Source organism: Cynoglossus semilaevis, chromosome Z, assembly GCF_000523025.1.
Source record: "Cynoglossus semilaevis isolate Cse_v1.0 chromosome Z, Cse_v1.0, whole genome shotgun sequence".
Lineage (NCBI taxonomy): Eukaryota > Metazoa > Chordata > Actinopteri > Pleuronectiformes > Cynoglossidae > Cynoglossus > Cynoglossus semilaevis.
Window position 1 is genome coordinate 856,127 of NC_024328.1, and position 16,714 is coordinate 872,840.

Below are 16,714 nucleotides of genomic sequence, written 5' to 3' on the forward strand. Positions count from 1 at the left end.
TGTGCATGGGAACTGAATATAACTGAGGTTTGTATAAAAGTAGCTTGGTTTTCAAACATAAATTAGTCTCGACCAATAAGGGTGAGCAGTCTCTGTAACCAGGACAGTAGTAAAATAAAATTAAGCTGCATTTTTAAGTTAGATGTTCTAGGTCCAGGACTCAGTAACTTTATCGTCCTTTTCTATGTTTTGTTCCAACTGCCCCCCCAGGGTCGCCATTTGCTCGGGCCAGCGTGAAGAGCAAGAACGACAATTCGTCCTACTTCAGGAGGAAAGAGAAGAGGATACGCTTCACCATCCGTCGTCTGGTCAAGTCCCAGAGCTTCTACTGGACTGTGTTGTGTCTGGTTGGCCTCAACACACTGTGTGTGGCCATAGTGCACTATGACCAGCCTGAGTGGCTCACCTACGCCCTGTGTGAGCACAATCACTATATTACTGACATTTCAATATGATGCATATAGTTTGACCTCAGTTCAAAACTGAGAAACTTTCTTACTGCATGAGCAAACAAAGCTCCTGCTCACTTCATCATTGGAGAATTATTTCCTAAAACAACAGACGTTCTCTGAGTCTTATTTGCTGTGGGCAGATAAACTGGCTCTATTGAACTGTGGGAAAATCCAGGTCATTGATCTGTATATTTTCTTTTTCCCTATGGACAGACCTGGCTGAGTTTGTATTCCTGGGCCTTTTTTTAGTGGAGATGTCTATGAAAATGTATGGGCTTGGACCCCAGAATTACTTCCACTCCTCATTCAACTGTTTCGACTTCGGGGTAAGTAGTTCCTATTCACCTGGGAGCTCAGAGTTACAGTTTTTTTATTGAGTGGTGTAAGGGTTAAAGGTTTTCTATTGCAGTTCCCCACTGCGGATTGCAGTAATGAGGCTGTGTTTTCAGGTGATAATTGGCAGTATTTTTGAAGTGATCTGGGCTGCAATCAAACCAGGGGCTTCATTTGGGATTAGTGTCCTCAGAGCTCTGAGACTGCTCAGGATCTTCAAAGTCACCAAGTGAGTCGTCACTAAATTCTGCCAGTGTCATGATGACCCTGTGATGTCTCTTACATAGTCTTGCCGTTGATTCCTGTATATGTGTGTAGATACTGGAACTCTTTAAGGAGCTTGGTAGTGTCCCGGCTGAGCTCCATGAAGTCTATCATCAGCCTGTTGTTCCTCCTCTTCCTCTTCATTGTGGTCTTCGCCCTGTTGGGCATGCAGCTGTTTGGTGGACAGTGAGTGATACATCATATTGCTAAGTACACATGTAACTGTACATCCATAATGACAAAAATGTCTTATTCAACTAACAAAAGCTGTCACTGACATCTCATAAACCATAAACACTGGATGATCAATCACATCTGGTTTTTACTCACATTTTTGGTTTCTGTAAAGATCATTGTAAGTTATGAAACTTAAACCTAGGACATTGGGTTTTATAACAGGTGACCTAAGCGAAGCCTTTAAGACCATAGTATCATCGATGGAACTATGTATGACATCAGTCAGCATTAAATTAATCTTGTACTGTTGCATACTATTTAGTACTCTCTATTCCCGTCATCAATGATGAAAAATGTTGTTCCCTGAAGCATAAGCAAAAATACATAATTCACAGTAGTGTTAAAAAGTAGAGGTAGATATTTAAAAGTCAAATTGTTATAAGAGTAAAACACCTGAGCTTCTTCCAGAACTTAATAAAAATGTAACTGTATTTTAGAAGCTTCTGAAACAAACCTGATTTCCATCCTCCACATTTCAGTCCCCCTTTAATGAGACCAAGGCAGCAACAAGGCCCCATTCCAGACCTTTTGTATTTGCATCCCTCAAATTCAGGGTTGCTGTAATTAGGTCCCAATAGACAGGCTGAGTATAAAATGCCAACGTTAGCATTAGCACAACCAATCCACTAAAGGCTGTGAAACTGAGAGAGTTCAGCCATAAGGTCACACTGAATATGAAGTCTGATGACACAAATGTGATGCAATGCAGTTTGTTGTGCAGTCCACAGACTAATGGTGAGGAGCATGGGCTGCGTCATTCTTCAGTGGGCGGGGGAGTGAATGTGGGTTTCTTCTAAAGACTCTATATTGTGGCCCTGCAGGTTCAATTTTGAAGACGAGACCCCAACAACTAATTTTGACACTTTCCCGGCAGCCATTCTCACCGTCTTCCAGGTGAAAGTCTATTTTGTGCTGTTGTTGTTTTTTTGCCACTGCTTTGCTATGCTGTATTTTAAACCCAGTTTCTGTTTTTGCAGATCCTCACTGGGGAAGACTGGAACGCTGTCATGTACCATGGGATTGAATCACAAGGGGGTGTTCATGGCGGAATGTTCTCTTCCATTTACTTCATTGTTCTCACTCTCTTTGGAAACTGTATCCTGCTGTTTAACAGAAATTCAACCCTCTGTGGTGGCCCACAAACAGGGCAGAAATGTACAGTACTAATTGTTTTCAGGCAGAGATTTAAATGTAACTATTGATTTCGTGATTGTCAGTCTGAACTTGTTCTTAAACCACAAACAATTAGACACTCTTCTCAATGTGTTTTTGGCCATTGCTGTTGATAACCTCGCAAATGCTCAGGAGCTCACTAAGGTAGTGTATTTTTTATTCTGTGATGTATTCTGCTTTCAACCAAGGTCCTCAATACTTTTCACTAGCACTTGAGCCACAGCAGCCACCATTTATTGTCATTGAAACTCACCTCATTTGCTTGTATTAAGGTTGGAGTAAACAGAATTAGATTGATCCCTCGCAGTTATTAAAAACACAGAGACTACACAAATCTTTGAACACCTTGGTAAGGTTAAAATATCACTGCAGGTGTAAAGCAACATTATCCAGATATCACTGTTGTGTTTTACTCAGCTCACAGTTTTGCTGTAAGGCAGGACACCTTTTAACGTTTTTATTTTTATTTTTCACATATAGTTCCGATTGGGGTTTTTGTCTTGTTGAGCAAATGTCTTGCATAATATATATTTGTCTTACCTGCTTTAAGATTGTTTTTTCAAACAGTGCTTCCAGAGCAGTATATAAAGTTTAAGGAAACAGACGTCAGGTCAAAGTAATATCTAACAGTATCAGATAGTCATACACAGTATCTACGTTTTTTCTGGTACCGTCAGGATGAAGAGGAACAAGAGGAGGCTATCAGTAAGAAACTTGCCCTTCAGAAGGCCAAGGAGGTGAAGGAGGTCAGCCCCATGTCAGCTGCTAACATTTCCATCACAGCGTAAGTAAACCTTCTCCAGTTTTTTTTTGTTCTGGCTCTGAACACAAAAATAGATCCAATACCTTTCTTATGTATAATCAGTACCAAAAACGTACAAGTTTATACAACACCAGGGAATTTCCTAGAGTTAAGCATGAGCAATAATATAGATTAAAACAATTCACTGATCCCTGTTATTAAGCCTGTTTGCTCATAGTCAAAAAGCTCACTGCAAAGAAAAATAATTGTCTGTCATTTAAGAATTTAAGGTTTTTGACAGGGTATAGAAACATTGTGAAGTCACATTAACGTTATTCTGTTGACTTAAACTCATAACAGTATAATAGTTTGTTGTTATTGTCAAAGATTATAATTTTTTTTAAATCCTCAAAATATAGTTACTAGTGCTTCATAAATGAACTGTGCCCTATAAGACACAACCATACTATTTTGTTTTTATAGGCAGCCAGCGTAAGCTGTTGATCTTTTACAGATTTTTTTTCCTATCTCCCTGCTACCTTCTGGACCCACTCCATCTAGGTTTAGTTAAGCTGCACCTGTGATGCTAATCCTGTTTTCAGACAAGTCTTCCTTTAAATTTGATCTTCCATTTGCATGAGCAGATCTTCTAAATTGTCCTGCATAAACATTCCAGTATATATCCCTAAAGTGTAGCTGCTGTTGCTTTAATAATGTTTCTTTTTTTCAATCTCAGCTTGAAAATAGACTGTAGCCAGGTCAGCTTTATCTGTGGCCAAAACAGCGTCTCTGACGGCCCATTTCTCTCACATTTCCTCTAGTATCAGTGACAGTCTCAGGTGTGTGTTTTTAGCCTTTGGCTGCCCATAACGTGAATGTGATGGGAGGCCAAAGGAAAACAAAGAAGAGAAATGTTAACTGGTGTTTTCTATTTTCTGTTTACTTGACCTCATCCTTATATAACGTCCCACCTCCCAATTTTGTTTTTGTGTTGTGCATGTGCAGTTTTCTAACACGCAGTCGAGGTAACGCGCATTCTAGCAGCTCATCCATCTGCAGCGTTAGCTCACTGTGAGTTATGACCTCTCTGATACAACTTTTAAATCGTCCCATTAACCCTCCTCTCAGTTGTTCTGTCCCCCTGCTGCTGCTGCTGCTTCTGCTGCTGCTGCTGCTGTATCCTCTGCTGGTGTTGTCGTGCCAGTCATTCACTGTGGAAAACACTCCTCAGTGTCTTCACCTTGTCACAAATTATATTTCCATTTCTAAGCTTTCCCTTTGTCTTAGTGACAAATTCATATGTGCTCCACAATATATCTACCAGTCAGATATCATGAGATTAGAGTTCCTTTCACTGTCAGTTTTTTTTAGCAACAAGGCTTCTCCTCCCGTTGGTGTCAACATCATATTATTGTTCACATGGCATGTACTGTAATTAATTTAGAAGCACCCCAAGGTGCTTCTAAATATGTACAGCCTTTGTTATCTTTAGGCTTGTGTTGTGCTGATTATAAACCATCATTTGCATCTGTAAAAAATAAAAAATGTGAGGGAGATCTGGATTGTTTTTTTAAGTGGGTTTTAAAAATTGAAAAATTCCTTTTTGAAATTGTAAATCAAAAGCTGACGTTTTCATAAATAATTAAATGAAGTCTTTTTGAACTGCACCTCATCTTATGATGAAGCATGATTAAACAGGGGTGCGTCAGCCTGGTTGGGTTATAGAAGTGGGTGTGGCCAAAAAGGTTTGGAAACTGATCTAAGCCAGAATGTGAATAAAGTCTTTGATTGTTGTGCACTTGTTCTGCTGGTTATATAAAATATATATTTAAACAATGTGCATTTAAAAAGGAACTGACGCAAAGTCACCCTTTAATCTGTGTTGATTAAGCACTACTGAGGTGCTCTGAGCATGGCACCGTCCTCACTCACTGCTCCCCGGGTGCTTAAAGCTGTCCACTGTTCACTTTGGTGATGGGTTAAAAGCAGAGACCACATTTGGTTGTGTGCAGTGGTGAGCTGTGACACAGTGACAGGTAGTTCATTTTCCTTTCCTTTAAATGGCAAGGCCCATTTATATCTCTTAAGACTTCCCACCTGCCCTACTGTCACGGTGAATATTACTTTAGTGAACACACAGACCGTTGTTAAACATTCCTTATTGCAGTTCACAGGACATGATATCAGTACAGTACCAGGTCTGAGCAGGGAGTTGTTAGTAAAACACAACTCCACCGTCCAACTGAAGTAAACATTGTGTTTTTTGTTTCGCCGTCTCTCTTTGTAAATGTCCTTCTCCCACACAGCAAAATCCAGTTCTGTTTTTGTTTTTGTATAATTTTGCTCTTTGGCTGTACATGTTCCTCACATCATGAGTTTTTCTGAAGCTTATTTGCTCCTTTTGTGTTTTTGTCTGTAACCTGTTTGACACTTCCTTCTCTCCTTGTGTTTGTTCCAATGTTGCTTCCTTTATGTGTTTGTAGGAGTTATGTCTGCACCCCAGTCCATCACTATTTGAGGTAAACTCAACCGCCTCCAGGATAAGGTGGTGGATGATGATGATGCTCATGTATTATAAAAGACACACATAACCATGTTTCATTAAAGTTATGATTATGTAAATAGAGCTGAGCTGCATTTTGGTCATGGACTCAAAATTTGAGATCCTTATGGTATTTTCATACTTTCAGAATCTTTGGCTGCAGAGTTTTTTTTTATCTGCAATTCTCTTAAAAACCTCAATATCAGCTCTTGTGTTTTTCTTGCCATCATTGGTCATTCTGTTAAGAGTTCCACAGGTGTAGATATCTACAGAACTTTCTCCATTATGGTGGAAGCCAGGTACTGCAGTTATTTTGAATTTCTTTTAAACCAACAAAAGCTAGTTAAGGGTTTGCATAGCATCATTATAGTAGATTTCTGTGATGCAGACCTCTGCAGGCAAATGAAAGTATAAATTGTCATAATTACATAATCAGCACAGTCAACAGATTTCAGACTTCTACATATAATAAAGGTCATATATTGTATCTGTCTTTCTGTACTGTGTAAAAGGTGAGTGTGACGATTGTACCAATACAATAATGTCATAACCCGAAATGTTTCGACTGAGGATACAACTATTAAATGAAAGCACAAATACATAAACAATCCAATGGAAGAGTTCCAGTTTTATTTTACAGGTCAGTGCATGAATTTAGCCACTGAGCCACAGCTGATGCTGAAGTACTGTGAATCACCCCAAACACAGAGTTTGGGATTTGTTTATTGTTTTGATTTCCTTCCCATTTAAAGACCAATATATCTAGACAAATTTCCACAGTACTTGAACATCCATGTTTCTCATGTGTAATCAGACTCAGAGAGAATTAAAACCATGTCACAGCATGGCTCTGTAACCATGCTTGGCTCTCGTTCAGACATTGGTCCATGGGTGAGCACGCTGCACAGTAGACTGTAATAAATAACCTAAAGCAGTTCACATTTTTAAAAGCTCTATTGCACTTTGGTCAGACGCCAAATCATTGAAGCATGTAGATGAAAACTGTGTGTGCCACAGGAGGAGTAAAATGAAACATACGGCCAGGTCAGTGTATAAACTACATATGTGTGAATGTGTCATAGCTGTGTATATATGAGCAGTGCCTTGTTAATATATCTGTGACATCAGACTGTCTTTAGGATATACATATTTTCTCTTCTATCTTGATATATCATTTTTAAGTGATGCTAATTCATTGTTTCTTCCAACTCCGGATAGTAAAGAGCAGCAGAAGTCGATGAAGACGATGTCGGTGTGGGAGCAGAGAGCAAACCAACTGAGGAGGCAAAACTGGACCAGCTGTGAGGCTCTGTACAGTGAGCTGGAGCCTGAGGACCGTCTCAGACTGTCTTCCGCCCTTCAAATCCGACCTGACATGAAGACCCATCATGACCGGCCCCTGCTGGTCGAACCGCACGACGGGCCTGTGCTGGGTGTCCACCAGCACCACCACCATAAATCCTGCGTGCCAGAAGAGGCAGAAACCGCAGCCGACCCTGCTGCCACTACTCACCAGCCTCGGCGCCACCACAGAAACAGAGACAGGGATCGGACCAGGACCAGGGAGGAATCGAACGACAATGGTGAATCTGGGCATCACCACCACGTGCATCACAGTCGATCCAAAGACCATGACGGCAGCCGTAGCAAAGAGGGGAGAAGTGACAGATCCCACAGCAGAGAAGGAGGCAGGAAACATCATCCTCAGAGCTCGGTGGATGAAGGCAAAGGAGGGGGAGTCACAGGCGAGAAGGAGCATCGTCATCATCACTCTCACCGACAGTCCAGGGGAGGGAATGGGACAGTTACCAATGGAGGGAGGGGGGAAAGAAGATCCAGGCACAAAGAAGGGTGTTCATCCAACCGAGATGGAGAAAGAAGTTCTAGAGGAGAAAATGGTGCCAATGGAGAAAAGAGGAGACATCGGACCCATGGATCTAGGGGACATTCCACTGCTGAGGGAGATGAGTCCAATGACAGAGAAAAGACACACAGTCACAAGTAAAAACATTTAAAAAAAACACGAGAAAAAGTTTGTTTCATCAAATATCTCTACTTTTTAAACACATTTAAACTAGAATGTATTCACTGAGTACAAGAAAAGTTCTATTCTAGGACCAATTTATGCACCTGCTCTTTTCTTTGTCCTAGGGATCGATTTGGTGACTCAGAGGGGGAGTCATTGGCCATCTCTCCCCAGCAGGGCTCAGCGGTCGGCAGTTGGCCATTGGACCGAGCAGAAGATTCAGACAACCAGCATAACGTCAGACGAACTGGGCAAACGTCCATCAATATTCCTCCTGTGACTGTCACCTCCCCGCCTGGAGAGACCACCCTCATACAAAGTCTGTGTCAAGTTACCATTCAAGTTTAACCTCTATGACCAATGCAGGTTTTACTGCAGTTAAACATTGGTGTAAATATTAACCAGTCTACAAAATTATAAAAGGCAAACATCAAATTTTCTGCACTTTTTATTACTTGCTCCAAATCTCAATGATAAGCTTGTATGTTTATATACCCACATTTTCCTTTTTTTTTTTTCAGATCAAATATTCTCTCTGAGCCATTTATTGATAATTCCTATTCATGTTTATATTCACTCCATGTATTCACTGCAGAAGTAATTTAGAAAAAATGTTAATTTAATAAAATTTTCCTCCTACATTCATACTAAAAGCCCATTTAGAAATTCCCCACCTGGGGCGAAAACAAACAAATGCCATATAGAAAGGACACATCAATTATACCTAATGATTTTTTTGTTGTGAGGCAAGTGCACTACATTTGATGTAAAAAAAAGGACTGATGATTGATGATTGATATTTAATGGCTAATTAAATATTAACTGCTCATTGTAGGACTAAACACAACCTTCTGTCATAAGTGTCATAAAACTGCCGATAAAGTTGATTTACGGGAGTTGTTCTTGACGGAAACCTAAATTATAATGATAGACATTCAAACAATTTCACGTTATGATTAATTCACCGTTATGAATTGTGAAATTGAGCAGAAAAACTCACACAGTTTATGTATATATATTTGAATATGTTTTCACAGTGAACAGTATTGACTGTGAGATGATGCCTATGACTGAGAAGAACCTGGAGGATCTTGAACAGTGTGGTCCTAGACCCATCCTGCCTTATAGTTCTATGTTCATCTTTGGACAGACCAATCCGTGAGTTGTTTTCACCTCTATGTCACCCAATTTTTTTGCCTCTATTTCAAAGGTTAATTTTTCTATTACTATGAATCAACAACTGTTACTGTTTGTTCACAGTCTCAACATGATGCCAGCATTTCTAAAAATTGCCTTTTCCCTCTCACCTAAACCAGAGATGGCATTGTTCTGGAGTGGGATTTTAAAATTTAGGTTGAAAAAGAGATATTGGTCTTGGGTCATAGAACTCTAAGTCTTGCAATTTATTTATCGTGTTTCACCTACATTTCTAATTAAACAACATGTTTTCCACATATTTAGTCAGTTATTTGTGAAATTGTAAGTTTACTTAGCTACTAAGCAGAAATGCTGGTCCTGGTCCTTGATAGTACTTTTTCTTTTTTCTTTTTATGTACATATATAAAAAAAACAACTAGATTTGTAATAATTACATTGCACATGTGATGCAGTTACACTGTTACTGATTCATGAAGAAATATTTTTGTAAGAAATCGTGTTTTGCTTTTTGTAACAAGTCTATCCATACTACCCATCATATCTCCTGTTTGTCACATCACAGAGTGAGGCGCCTGTGTCACTACATTGTGACTTTGCGTTACTTTGAGATGTCCATTCTAGTTGTCATTGCTATGAGCAGCATCGCCTTAGCAGCAGAAGATCCAGTTTGGACCAACGCCCCACGCAACAATGTGAGACACACAGTGAACATGGATATACCCGTAAAAACACATTCACATACAACTGTACATTTGTATAGTATACTAATCATGTGTATTTTATTTGACTTTCTTCACCCATTCTTAATTCCTAAGAACCACAACTGTATGATTTGCTTCATATTGCTCTAATGTTGTCTCTGTGTCTGCAGGTACTGAAATATCTGGATTATGCCTTCACTGGTGTTTTCACTTTTGAAATGGTCATCAAGGTGAATACTTGGAAAATACTGTAAATGATAATACTACATGGTGCAGTTGTTCATGGTTGGTTTTACATTTTACATAAAAACAGCTAAGTGGTTTTAAAAGAAATCTTTGTGATTTGGTAAGCTGTTTTTTAGACTGTTCACATGCTTAAAATATCATTACGTGTGCAATGCAACAGGAACCAGTTCTTTAAAAGATACCGTTGTGTATGTCTAGCATAGTCAATGTGTATATTAGAAGTAGTATAAAACCAGATGAAGAAAAAACAGATTTCTTGCTGGACATGCAGACAGCAGGATGGACTGTTTTGTAATTATTATTCACAAATAAACCACAATATAAAGTCTGAATTTGATTTTAGTTAAGAATATGATCGTAACTTCTGCTGCATTAGTTAGTTTGTTACTTTGGTTAAATTCAGGTCAGGACGTCAGACAATCAGTCATTTTTCTCTATAAAATTTGCTTTAATAGTTTTGGACTTTCATTAAACAACACAAGTACTTTGTTGAAGCTCCTAAGACATAAAATGAATCATTTTGACCACATTGTAAATTGTATTTTATTTAAAAGTAGATACAATTAACACTGTTTTTGGTCTAGATGGTGGATCTGGGCCTGCTGCTTCACCCTGGATCCTACTTCAGAGACCTGTGGAACATTCTGGACTTCATAGTGGTCAGTGGGGCGCTGGTGGCTTTTGCATTTTCGTAAGTTCAACAACTTCTTTATTTTCCAATGGGAAGTCATTAGATATGTTATACAACTCAATTATTTCAGGAAAGGCGGAGGGGTATGAACTTTGATATAAAAATGTCAATAAAAGAAGCCATTGAAAAGTGCTGTGGTTTTATCTGTCAGTCCTGTTGTGGCAGTGTGTTTATTGACATGACCCTCTTCTTGTCTCTGTCCTGGGATCGTTGTGAAGGAGCTTCATGGGGTAATGCCTCCTCTGTCTCTCTCATCTTTGCTCGATGGCACATTATCTGTGTGTATGAACAGTGTGTGTGAGTCAAAAACATACATGTCTGCTGCTGCACAACCAAGCAATTTCCTTATATTCTGTCTGATGTCTAAACATATCCAGCTCATGTTTTACTACTTATTGTGAGGGTAACAGGGAATTGGATTGTTATTGCACATATATGATTATAAGAATTAAGGCTGTCAGAATTAACCTATTCATCACATAAGTTAATCAGATTAAGTTTGTTAGGTCATGAGTAGCATGACATGGGTAATTCCACCATCTGTCCACTTACTGTTGCTCTAGTACGTAGTTGATACACACTTTTTATTATTTATATTTATTTATTATATTTATTTATATTATTTGCAAACATGGTGGGGAAGATTTTTTGCTTCACACAGCACTTCAAACAGAAAATGTCATCCTAACACCCAGCGTGTAACTTCCGGTCAGACGCCTGGCTTGTGTCAGAGCAGCCTCACTTAGCGCAGGGTAGTAAGTAAGTTACCGACTGACAAGCTGACTGACGAAACTGTCAACTGCGTTGTGAGGAACTGTTGTCTGATTAATATTGTTGAGGACAACAGCTGTACCAATGTTTTTTAACATTAGTTAAAGTTAGTTTTAGTTACATCTAAGCCAAAATAGTGTTTTCTTTCTATATCTATATCCATGCACGGACAGAGATAATTTTCTAGCTGTGTATTTTTTTAGTGCGGCCTAAATGTATTCAGGGCTGATAGTTTCGAGTTTAACTGATACAAACAGCTGTTAAAATGAATCTACGTTGATCTAAGATATGATATAAGAGCAGATTGCTTGTAGGGATGAGTGTAACCTGCAGCCTTCACTGACATGTCTGAAGCCCATTACATTCTGTCCATTTGTGACCACTGCACTTGACCTTTGTGTGCTTGGCTGAGGGTCCGTCCTCCATGCCATACTTCGTCACAGTGGAGCATGTCATCTGTGTCTTCATCATTGTGTTATTTCTTTATCTTTCACTGGGAAGAGTTCTCCTCAGCACTTACCCTGACACAGGCCTTGGACAAACCATCTGTTATTCCTGTAATTGATCAGAAGCTCTGTGCTGTAACCAGCCAGCTGCTGCTGTCGGAGGGCACGGCTTCATCTCTGGGGACGTCAATCTCCTCCATGGTCTTAGCATGCAGCATATTATCATAGACATTATGAAATGTATGACGTTCACCATCGATTTTTAATGACTGTAGCACCACCTCATGTCCATTAATGTGCACTAAACGGTATTCATCAGACTCAGATCCATTATATCAAGACATAATCTGTACTAAACAGCATTTGTGAAGGATTTGGAGTCACATTAATGTGATAAACGTTACATGAAGGAAATAACAAAATAAACCTTACAGCAAATGTTTAAATCAAATGCATACTCCTTAGATGTGATGTCAAACACCCACACAGTAGTCAATGCTAATTGTCTATGTTTGCTTTTTTTTATACACATTCTGTTATCTAAAATCATAATTAAGACAACAGTCAGGGAAATGTAACTAATGCTGTGAATAATCTATGAACTAGTATCAAATTACGTAAAGTATATAGAAGTATCAACAAAGCAGGTTACGCCTCCTGATAATACTGTATTAAATTTAAAATACTCCTGAGCAGTAATAAGTATAAAGAAAACTGTGATTTTAGCCAATTCTCTATCACACACACACACAACTCAACAGATGATTGGAAATTTTGAAAAGGTTCTTCACAAATGCCCTTCATCAGTCATCGCTTGTCATAAATGCCATTTAGGTTGTTTGTCTATAGATTTGTCTTGTCGTCAGACCAAAGCACCTCCATCAAAGTGAACTCTGATGAATCATCAGTCATCATCCACTTCACCATGTCATTCAGGAAAAGAGCGACACCTATTGGTGCATGTGTCATGCTTGTTGCTGCAAAACTGCACCTGCTAACCTGGAAACCTTTACCTTACATCTGGGATTCTGTTGCTGTTTCTTTGTCTGATCATTCATTAAGCTGTTACATTATTACTAATATACTTTACACTGGTATTTAGCAGAGTTATTACAGCCTTTGCTTTTTGTTTGTAGTTATGATTTGGAGTGAGAAGTTGTAGGATCAAATGATAACATACAGAATGCCTGCTCTGATCGACTCAGCCTCTTATCACATGTTCTGTTCCATCCTGACGTGGCTTTCATATACCAACCAACACATTTCCACATTTCCATGTGTGTCTTCACGAATGGAAAACTTGTGGTGTTGTCATGTGATGCAAACATGTGCTTTTATTTTGTTTGTATGTGTGAAGCATCCATAAAATTGCTGTACCTTGTTTTACCACTGTTTTCCCCCAAGTAGATCGCAACAAGGTGTAACCAGGTGGGGAACCCTCCTATGCCACTCCCCCAAAAACCCTTGACCCATATCTTAATCCTAACCTCTCCACTGCAAATCCAACCCCCCTCTAACTTCCATTCCTCTGCTTAGATCAGCTCCATGAATTAATAAACCAGTAAAGCCATAGGCTGGTGATTTCCTTTTACACAACATTACCATGACAGCTTTCAAATGAAACCTGCCTCAGTCTGAAAAACCACCAATGGTTTTATTCACTTCATTCCAAAATGCTATATCGACTTTTTGATTAATTTTTTAGTTAAATATTTAAATGTTTTCCTTACATAAATGAATTGGCCGAAATGGTGGAGATCATTGTTAAATTAAAGTAATATATCATGTTTTAGGTGTAAGCAGGTGATCACAATTCCATGAAGAAATTATTACTATTGCATTTTGGAATGAAAGGAGTCATGTAGAAGTAGTGTGTTATTTTAACAAAGACTAATTTTTATTTTCTACCTTTTTCACAACATCCACTGTCAACAAACCTGAACCTAACTTGTATGGGGAAAACTGTTACTGTTGCCTTTCAGGCCTTTCGGTTTACTGTATTGATTTAAATGCATTTAAATGGCTTTTGTGCAGTATGTGAGGTCGATGTCTCAAAATGTCTTTTCAGAAAAGATATAGATTATGTCAAAGTTAGGTTAATGTGGTTGGACCTAAATCTTTAATCCGTGAAGAGAATGGCCTTTGTGCTACGTTTGAAAAGAGCATCGGACAGGACAGCAGTGTCCAAAGGCTTCCGCACCAAAGCAAATGTTCTTTACACCCACGCTGTGCTCTTTTCACTGCTGGACTGGAACTCCCCAGGGGAGGCAACAGTTACCTCACCCCTCTGTAGTTTCACCACCACGGGTGTGACTCAGCGTCAGTCCAGAGATTTAATCAATGTTGTCAGGTTGCTGTCAGATCATGACTCTGCAGATGATCCAGGTGAAGGAGTTAAAGGACATTTGAGAATTCTTAGGTGTCGAATTGTTAGGTGTGGACTGCTTGTATAAATAATGTGAAATTAGATGATGTTGAGGAGAGGGACTGCACGTTTAAAAAAAAAAGGTGGAGACATGAAGATATTTAATCATCTGCTGCTCTCTTCTCTTTTTATACAAATTAATTAAATTTAGGGCGAGAACAAATTCTCTGAATATGAAAAAAATCCTTGATAACACTAGGCCTCTGACCTGTTTGCATTTCAACAAAAAAAGCTTTTTGGCACAGAAAACTGATGGATATATTGCAGTAGTCCTCGTGGGTGTTGTTTATGGTAAGGTCGGGATTTGATACCTTTGTTGGAGAAAAGTAAGAACTAACTCTGCAGCACCTTTTCCAAAGATGTGCTTCATATTAGGATCTTGTTGTTGTTTCCAACAGAAATAATGCAATGGATCAAAATCCAATGGAAGATATTGTAAAAATGGCAACTCATAGAACATGGAACATGTGATATAACCATGAGAAACACAAGGCAGATATTGATTCTACAAAATTTAAACTAATGTCTAGGTTTTCGAGGCATTGAGATCGTCCAATATGTTTCACTGTTGAACAAACTGAGCTGGATGACTAGGGACCCTTGCAGACTTATGATATCTGATGTCATCATTGTTGTACCTTTGTATCTTCTGCTGAAGATAAAAAACAGATTCTGGTAACAAGTAATTAATTCTTAAACTCACAGTGGCCTATGTCAAGTCCACTTTCGAGCGGTTACAAAATGCTGCGTAGAACGTTTGTCTAGAAAATACGTCTGACTTTCCCAGTCTGCTAGATACAAATATCAAGGGTGCTGTAGTCCAGGGGTCTCCAAACTTATGTTCTTTGGGCGCTGCTTTTACAAAATAAAAATGTCTGGGAGTCACTCATGTTTTGTAACATTGTTTCTGAGAACATTTTGGGGATCCAGTTGTTTGGAAAAATAACTTGAAAGTAAAGAAAAGTATCAAAAATTAATCAAAAGTGTTACATTTTACTCATTTTACCATTTTGATCATTTATTAGTGACTTAATGTAGCTGGTGGTAAGACAGTTAGTCTTCTAAGTGAAGAATAACAGGTTCAAATGTTGTCTCTTGTGCATTTTTTCATGTTGACCAAAGAAGCTGTTTTTATTTTTTCATCTTATTTTCTGCAGAATGTCGCTGTCAACATTTAAACCTGTGGTTCTTCACTTAGAAGCTTAACTTCTTTTACCACTCGGTTCCATTACTGGTCAGAGGCTTAGATTTTGTCGTGTTTGGTCGAGGTCTTTACGAGCAGTCGGTAGGTTTTGAGGTCCATGTCCATTGAATCCCCTTGTTGGTTTGGACACCTGTTGCCATTATGACTCCAGCTCGTCACACATCACCACAGACTAATCAAGGGTGACAGCAGCACAAGTTTTGGTTGATAGCTACTTTGGCAAATAAACATTTTGTTTTGGAAGGGGCTGGGATAACTCTCCATTTTATTGGATAAAAATTTTAACAGACTTGCTGAGCGTCCAATTATTTCAAATCTTTATTTCATTCATTAGCCCTTTGGCGAGCTACTTGGAAAGGGGCAACGAGATACTGGTTGCTTGCAAATGATGCGTTGTTGCTGTAGTCTTTTCTGTTCATTCTTGTTCACTGGTAAACCTGGTTTAAGAAAACCAGATGATCTTTGAAGGAGCCACTGCAGTAGTTTTTAAACACTTACCATCTACCTTCACATCCTCAAACCTGTTTCCGACTCAACAGGAGTAAAGTGTGGCTCAGACCGACTTGCATGAACTAGGATTCCAAAGTTGTTGTTTTTTTGTTCTTCTTGTTGTTGCATTCATTAACCCAGCTGATCTAAACACATCTGAATCATATCCTGTAACATTTCATATATAGTCCCAAGTTTGAACTTTTGTTGTTTATCCATTTAACCCAAATAATAATAAAAAAAAAGATTACGGTTTTTGTTATGTAATACTTTTACTATGTATTATACTATCTAAGGTCTGTTTCAGGAAGCAAGGTTTACAAAATGCTCAGCGGAAGTCTGAACCCTATGTTCAGCAACCCTGAAGTGACATTTTGTTGTAACATCTTGGTAAATGTAAAAGCACAAATACATTATGATCCTGCAAAGACTGGAATATAGAAGTATAAATAATAAATAAGATTCCCATGATGTGAGGTTTGAGAATCAGTGTTGTACAAGAGGAGCAAAGTGTGAAAAATAATAAAATGGGAATGCTTCTTGTTCTTGTTCCCAATTGGTCTAGGAGAACACAAGTAAAGCACAGTAAATATCAGTTATATATTTTAAAATATATTTTGACGAAATATTTAATAAAGAAACACAAAGCAAAAATCACTATGCATTTACAACATAAAAATGTTATTTAACTGCTTTGTGTCTAAAATGCTAAATAAAAGTTGATTACAATGACTTCCCAGTTTTACTGTATACTTGGCTGACAGCAAAGGTTCTTGGCAAAAAAAACAAAACAAAAACAAGATCAAACAAACCA

General features: G+C 38.6%; 1 protein-coding gene across 7 annotated transcripts in view; it reads left to right on the forward strand.

The window, feature by feature from the left end:
- The window catches only part of cacna1ba (calcium channel, voltage-dependent, N type, alpha 1B subunit, a), an 81,579-nt gene that overhangs the window by 44,747 nt on the left and 20,118 nt on the right, over positions 1-16,714 (forward strand). For 3 of the 7 annotated variants that reach the window (XM_025052984.1, XM_025052985.1, XM_025052989.1), the window contains exons 11-26: positions 202-417; positions 666-778; positions 902-1,014; positions 1,104-1,235; positions 2,108-2,180; positions 2,264-2,381; positions 2,536-2,603; positions 3,137-3,243; positions 4,207-4,272; positions 5,685-5,720; positions 6,962-7,744; positions 7,895-8,088; positions 8,807-8,927; positions 9,490-9,619; positions 9,799-9,858; positions 10,459-10,565. In XM_025052984.1, coding sequence (XP_024908752.1) covers positions 202-417; positions 666-778; positions 902-1,014; positions 1,104-1,235; positions 2,108-2,180; positions 2,264-2,381; positions 2,536-2,603; positions 3,137-3,243; positions 4,207-4,272; positions 5,685-5,720; positions 6,962-7,744; positions 7,895-8,088; positions 8,807-8,927; positions 9,490-9,619; positions 9,799-9,858; positions 10,459-10,565 — 2,437 coding nt within the window. The remainder of the gene's footprint in view (positions 1-201; positions 418-665; positions 779-901; positions 1,015-1,103; positions 1,236-2,107; positions 2,181-2,263; positions 2,382-2,535; positions 2,604-3,136; positions 3,244-4,206; positions 4,273-5,684; positions 5,721-6,961; positions 7,745-7,894; positions 8,089-8,806; positions 8,928-9,489; positions 9,620-9,798; positions 9,859-10,458; positions 10,566-16,714) is intronic. The other 4 variants (XM_025052986.1, XM_025052990.1, XM_025052987.1 and 1 more) reach the window with 4 other exon arrangements.